This window comes from Prionailurus viverrinus, chromosome E2 (assembly GCF_022837055.1).
Source record: "Prionailurus viverrinus isolate Anna chromosome E2, UM_Priviv_1.0, whole genome shotgun sequence".
In the NCBI taxonomy this organism is placed as follows: domain Eukaryota; kingdom Metazoa; phylum Chordata; class Mammalia; order Carnivora; family Felidae; genus Prionailurus; species Prionailurus viverrinus.
The window spans coordinates 49,961,629-49,968,215 of record NC_062575.1 but is presented as its reverse complement, the minus strand read 5'-3'; the positions used below and the strand labels follow the sequence as shown (position 1 = coordinate 49,968,215).

Sequence of the window (6,587 nt, the reverse complement as noted above, 5' to 3'; positions counted from 1 at the left end):
TCAGTGTGTTTGACATTGACATTTAATTGACATTCCAAGGTTGGTACATTCTTTTCTTTTCTTTTTTCTTTTCTTTTCTTTCTGCTTTAATAGCCCCTTCCATATTTATTTTTTATTTTTATTTTTTTAAATATAATTTATTGTCAGACTGGCTAACATACAGTGTGTGAAGTGTGCTCTTGGTTTTTGGGGTAGATTCCTGTGGTTTGTCACCCACATACAACACCCAGTGCTCATCCCAACAAGCGCCCTCCTCAATGCCCATCACCCATTCCCCCTCTCCCCATCCACTCTCAGTTTGTTCTCTGTATTTAAGAGTCTCTTGTGGTTTGCCTCCCTCCCTCTCTGTAACTATTTTTTTCCCCTTCCCTTCCCCCATGGTCTTCTGTTAAGTGTCTCAAGATCCACATATGAGAGAAAACATATGACGTCCGTCTTTCTCCGACTGACTTATTTCACTCAGCCTAATACTTTCCAGTTCCATCCACGTTGCTGCAAATGGCAGGATTTCATTCTTTCTCATTGCCAAGTAGTATTCCATGGTACAGTATTTTCAATGGACTTGTGATGACAATGAGGAAGAGGACAGAAAGAAAAAGGTCAGTAGAGGGGAGGTGGTTAAGGAGGGAGCGAGCCAGGTACTGAGTAGTAACAGTAAATAATGGAGAAGAAGGCAGTGGGCAAGTGTGAAGTTATAAACTGATGAAAGGACTTCAATTTTTTTTTAATTAAAAAAAATTTTTAATGTTTATTTTTGAGAGAGAGAGTGTGTGTGCACACACACACGAGAGCGGGGGAAGGGCAGAGAGAGGGAGACAGAGGATCCGAAATGGGCTCCACCCCTGACAGCAGAGGACCCGACGTGGGGCTCAAACTCAGGAGCCATGAGATAATGACCTGAGCCAAAGTCGCGCTTAACAGACTGAGCCACCCAGGCGCCCCTGATGAAGGGGCTTTTAAAGGAGATTGGTTGGTGCTGACGACAAGGAAAAGTAGCATGTGATCACGTGATGCTGAAGGCACAGAAGCAAAACACCGGCGAGTGATATTTGATTAGGACCAGAGACTCCACGGTCTCAGGCTAGACACACGTTGAGATTATGGTTTTGGCCTAGGATGTGGGAGCACATGGAGGACCTTCAGTTCTGGGACGGCACCAAGAAATGCCGAGATACCGCGCAGTGTTCCACAGGGCCGACGGAAGGTTAAGGAGGAATGGACGCAAGGAAGTGCTGCCGATTCACAGAAGGGAGCCCTTCGGCGGAGAGCGAGCTGTGGTCGCCTCCCGAGGCCAGGCCGACGCTGGCTTTGAGAGCAGAGAAGTGGAGGAGAACATCCGGGAGATTTTCCTGTGTTGCCAAGAAGCCAGTTGACTCACTGGGGACAGCAGGAAGGAACGGGATGGATTGGCATCTGGCAGGCCAGCGAACACAGAGTTAATTTTCTTGGTGTAACAGCCCTCTCCTCCATCCCTGCTCTCACTCGTCAAGAAATGGTAATTTAAGGAAGGACTGAGAAACAAACTGTTACCGTGTGACGGTTTGTGCTTGCTTTCTTTTTGGTTTTTACAACTTCATGGAGGCGTGATGGCCAAGCAGTGTACTGCATATATTCAGAGCATAACACTCGATGACTTTTGACCTGTGTGTACCTTGAGAAGCTTCACTCTTACCACAGTCAAGATTAGGGACATACCTACCACTCCGAAAGTTTCCTATGCTCCTGAAGCACCGCAGTGGCACTCGAAAGCCGTTGGGAGAGACCCCGATGTAGCCGAAAGGGATGACGGAGCTGAGGGGACCCGCGTGGGTGCCCATCGGTGCCCAGACAGGTTTGGAGGTTCCCGGTGGGCACCAACAGGAACGGGAGCCAGCTGCCAGGCAACCGCAGGAACTTGGACATGAGCAGCAGGGAGGCGAAAACCAGACCGTCACCTCCTTCCCACCAGTCCTATAGCCACGCCCTGGGTGAGGAGGGTAGAAAAGGAGAAAGCCCTGAACTGACGGAGCTGAAATTGGAAGTGACTGGAGAAAACCCCGGGGCGGCTGAGTTTATTCAAACTGGTTGAGTTTCTGCCTACCGCTGGGTTGGATGAGGGATCGTGATAAACAAAGGTATCCTAAAAATAAATAATATATTGTAATATTCTTATATTATGTATATTTACCTAAATATGTTTTTGGAAAGTTTACACACTTTGTGCCCTGAGAAATTTGCCCATGCTGCCTGAAGTTCTGTGGCATATGATACATAGGATTTGCAAGATACCAGAATAATCCACAGGCCAGCTTTTAGAAAATGGTGTCATTCTTCCATCCACTCAGGGATTTCTCCTGTAACTGTCTTCAGTGCCATCAGAAAGCCATTGTCCTATGGGAAACGTCTACTTGGCTTTTTTGTTTTTTGTTTTATTTTTATTTTTTTGCTCTAGATGGCAGATGGCGTTTGCCAGCCATGGCTCTGAATACTTCTTGTTCAGAAACTCTTAAGTCCCCTCATGAACAAATTTGTTTGTGATTTCTTCTGCAAACTGGCAAACTGACACAATGGGGAGCTGGAGGCCTAGTGACAAAGATGAAGAATTAGCTGGAGTGGGGCTCTAACTCAAAAAGAGTTGGTTTAGAACCAGAGAACTTTCTAGAAAGAACTTGGCTGGACTATACTATGGCCAGACTCCCCTGTCCTTTGTGGGAGGGGTCAATCGTTCACATTAAGTCTCCTTCCACCCCTGGTGCAATTGACTATGTCAATTAAGCCTCGATAAAGCTATTCAAAGAAAACAATAAATATCTGTTCCTCCTTACCCTTACCCCACCTTTTTACTTTTCTCTATAAGCTCCTATGTCATTGGAGTCTTTTCTAAGATGGGTTTTATGTGTTCTTGAGTAATAAATAAACAAGCATGAGAAGCTCAAAACAAGTCTTAAGAGTCCCAGGCCCCCAGTCCTCATACCCTGCTGGGCCCCAGCTGCCTCCTGCGTTCCCTCTGCCCACCGAGGATGACGACGTAGGCAGCAGAGAAGGGAAGGGATGATGTAAAGGGGCAAGAGACAGGACATAGGAGAGGGGGCCTGTTATGTAACGGAAGAATCTGGAGTCTGATTTTTCAAATTCTGCTATACCTCCCAGGGAAATGTTAGAACCAAAACAGCCAACTGTGGCCGTAAGGTTGGGCCGGGAGTGCTCTGGAGGAGTCTGATGCCGATCTCTGGCCCAGCCAGCAAGAGAAGGTGACCAATAAAGCAAAAGCAAAACCAGACTTTAGGTCGAAGTATCAAAGTTCTGGTCTTGCTCTGCCCAGAGCTACATCCGTGTGAGAAACTCGCTAAAGTTTTCCAGATCTCTGCCTCCCTTTCTGCAAAACGTGTGGGTTGGATACGATGAATTTTAAGGGCCCTTTCAGCACTAAAATTCCACTTCTAGGCTTGAGGTATACACAAATTACAGCAGAAACTTTATTAGAAATATAAAACACAACCACAAGAATGCTCCTTTCTTCCAATCTCAACTTGTTGGTGACCAGCAGTCAGAAGGCTCCCGGTCAAAAGAGGTGTCCTGTGATCCAGGACCAGAAGTGTCTCCACAGGAACAATGGACAAGTTAGTTATTGCAGTAACAGCAGCAGCAGCAGCAGCAGCTCGAACCTCCAAACTGAAACAGGAAGCCTGGTGGCCCCATTTTCAGTCTTTCGGGGTTGAGGGAGAGACTGGAATGGACAAACTTCCTTCACCCACATGGGTCCTACGGTAAAGAACCCAGCCATCAGCCTGCAACCAGTTATGGATGTACAACCTTTCACCTCCAAAAAAGAATTGATGCCTCCTGTGGAAGAAGAAAGGTCGGGGAGACACACAGATGTTTTGGGAAATCAGAGAGCAATCATTCCTCCCTCATTCCTAGAACCCTGAGTATCAGAACCTCTTGGATCCACTCAGATGTCTGGGTTTCCAGCCTCTGAAACCACCAGACGTTCAGTTTACCTCCAGTGATCTGAAGTCTTCCTTGGTAGCACTGAGTTGTATCATTGGGACAGGGAAGGGAAGGAGCAGTCAGACAGGTCCCCAAAGCCACACAGGTTGGGCAGTAGAAGGGTACTGATGTACTGGGAGCTGGAGGGGAAACAGAGGGACAATCAGGGTGTGTCCGGCCTCTGGAGTTGTCTCTTCTTGCTTCCCTCCCTTTCCCAAGTCTTTGCTGCTGACACCACCGCAGTCACGACCTATCACTGCGACCTCCCTCCACCCCGTACCCCCCCCTCCTGCCGCTGGCTTCTCCAACTGTTTTTCTTCGCTGTCAGAACCCATCCAACGTGACTTCCAAACTGTGTGCTTGGGTGTGGAGACAGAGATGAAAAGGACACGGTTCCTGCCATCGAGGACCCTTGTCTAGAAGGAAAAGGATGTGTCAGGAATTATAATACATCTCAGTAGGCACTGCGTCCAAGGTATGATGGCGAAGGAATGGAGGACAACCTAACTCTCCGGAACAATTTGCCGAGTATTTTCACAGAGCGGACACCTGAGTTGAGGTGAAGGGTGAACAGAGGTTAGTTAGCTGCGTGAAAGTGGAGGGGTGGGTGGGGTAGCAAAGGAATCGGCGAGGACAAAGGCCCGGAGGTGGGAGCCAGCCGGGTGGCTTTCCGGGACTGGGAGACACTGAAGGGCTGGCGTTCAGTTGGTAGGCACAGGAGGGCTGGGCCGGTCTTTGTGGCCAGCACCCATTCTGGTTGGGCCAGGACCGTATCTACACTTAAGCATTTTTTTGTTTTGCTTTTTTTGTTTTTGTTTTTGTTTTTTTCAACATTTATTTATTTTTGGGACAGAGAGAGACAGAGCATGAACGGGGGAGGGGCAGAGAGAGAGGGAGACACAGAATCGGAAACAGGCTCCAGGCTCTGAGCCATCATCAGCCCAGAGCCCGACGCGGGGCTCGAACTCACGAACCGCGAGATCGTGACCTGGCTGAGGTGGGACGCTTAACCGACTGCGCCACCCAGGCGCCCCGACACTTAAGCATTTTGAATACCAGCCCCCCTCCCCCCACTGGACCACAGTAAAGGGGGAGGAGAGAGAAGGAAGTGAGCTGAGAGCAGGCAGGGCCAGATTGCCATAGGCCCCCGGCCACATTGGCCACATTGGCCACATTGGGGAACTGGGGCAGCAGTAACTGCCAGACTGATTAGGCCACCCCGCCCTGCTCAGAAACCTCCACTGACACTTCATTGCTTAATAAATACAAAAGCCATGGGGCACCTGGTGGCTCAGTCGCTTAAGCAGCCAGGTCATGATCTCACTGTTCCTGAGCTTGAGACCCTCATGGGGCTCTGAGCTGTCAGCTGCAGATTCTGCTTCAGATTCTGTGTCTCCCTCTCCCTCTGCCCCTCCCTCGCTCGCACTCTGTTTCTCTGTGTTTCTCAAAAATAAACAAACGTTAAAAAAATAAATAAATAAATAAACACAAAAGCCAACTTCTACCCCAGCCTTCGTTGACGTCCCGGTGCTCCGAGCGGCGTTTAGACCCCAAGGTGACCATTTAGAAAAAGCCTGGCGGAAGGTCTGAGGTTCTTTTTCTGTGTGTGGCCCCCCAAGGGCCTGAGCCAACTAAGGACACAGAGAGAGGAGGCATAGCATCTTTGCAGGGGCTCAGGTAGTTTCTCCGCGTCCCCATCTCTCACCTCTCGAGGCTTCTAGGGTCCCTGCTGGCCTCCAGAGCTCCTGGAGGTCCTTTCTGCCGTTGCAAAAGGAATCCTCACAATAGCTGGTGTAGGAGACTGTGATTATGCCTGGGGGCGGGGAGTGCTGGACAAACGTCACCGCCTGCGTCCCATCGTAGATGCAGCCCTTAGTGGCCAAAACTGCGGTCTTGGCCCCTGTTAGGAGACGGGGTGGGGAAGAAAGCGGAGGGTGGGCCTGAGGGTTTCGGGGAGTGGGTGGGAGCAGCACTGACCCCGACATACTCACCCCTCCTCCCGCCCTTTCTCATTTCACCTGCTTTGACCATCAGAAGGGATTCCTGGCAGAATGACCCGCCCTCACAACTCTCAACCTTCTCCGTGGTCCAGTTAAACATACTGCTTGGGTCCTCTTCTATACTGGTGAACACGCCCTTGTGACAATTTAAGTTTTGCACCGCTGGGGAGGAAAGGAGATCTGGCTGAGCGCCTGCTCTTCTCTGTGGGGCCCCCGTCAGCCCTCCTTTGCCAGCGATCCATCATCCCCGGTGAACCAGCTCTCCCCACCCCCCGGCCCCCGTTCTTACAGGCCAAGGAGGGGGCTCCCAGGAGGAGGAGGAACAACAAACTCTGGGCACGACGGGTACCCATGGCGTCCTTTAGAGAGGGCTGGAAGCGCGGCTCAGGATCAGAAAACGAGGTTGCAGGGACCGTGTGGCAAGTACGGGCACGTCCGCGCCACAGAAGACCGTGACCTCCAGCGTCGGCGTGTCCCGATCGAGCCTGCAAGTTTGCACCACATAACGCGTTCACTGCGCCTCAGTTTCCGCAGCTGCAACTCTCCGACCCAAACACCTGTCCCCCGAGGACAGAGGACGTCAACAACCCAGTACCCTCCAACCTCGGGATCCGGGAG

At 50.5% G+C, this 6,587-nt stretch overlaps 1 protein-coding gene across 1 annotated transcript; it reads right to left on the bottom strand.

Annotated features, from left to right (window-relative positions):
* Nucleotides 1-3,604: 3,604 nt before the first annotated feature.
* Nucleotides 3,605-6,344, bottom strand: TEX101 (testis expressed 101). The gene is made up of 5 exons (XM_047835518.1): nucleotides 6,259-6,344; nucleotides 5,988-6,131; nucleotides 5,675-5,869; nucleotides 3,981-4,109; nucleotides 3,605-3,822 (listed from the first exon to the last, which is right to left on the bottom strand). The coding sequence occupies exons 1-5, from the start codon at nucleotides 6,320-6,322 to the stop codon at nucleotides 3,605-3,607; spliced, it is 750 nt and encodes a 249-aa protein (XP_047691474.1). The 5' UTR covers nucleotides 6,323-6,344.
* Between the last annotated feature and the right edge of the window lie 243 nt (nucleotides 6,345-6,587).

Excerpts from the sequence above, each read along its gene's own strand:
- TEX101 (XM_047835518.1), bottom strand. The coding sequence starts at position 6,322 with ATGGGTACCCGTCGTGCCCAGAGTTTGTTGTTCCTCCTCCTCCTGGGA. Across the intron at positions 6,132-6,258 it reads GGGAGCCCCCTCCTTGGCCT|CGGTGCAAAACTTAAATTGT; the intron begins GTAAGAACGGGG and ends TTTCCTCCCCAG. Across the intron at positions 5,870-5,987 it reads CCTTCTGATGGTCAAAGCAG|GGGCCAAGACCGCAGTTTTG; the intron begins GTGAAATGAGAA and ends GTCTCCTAACAG.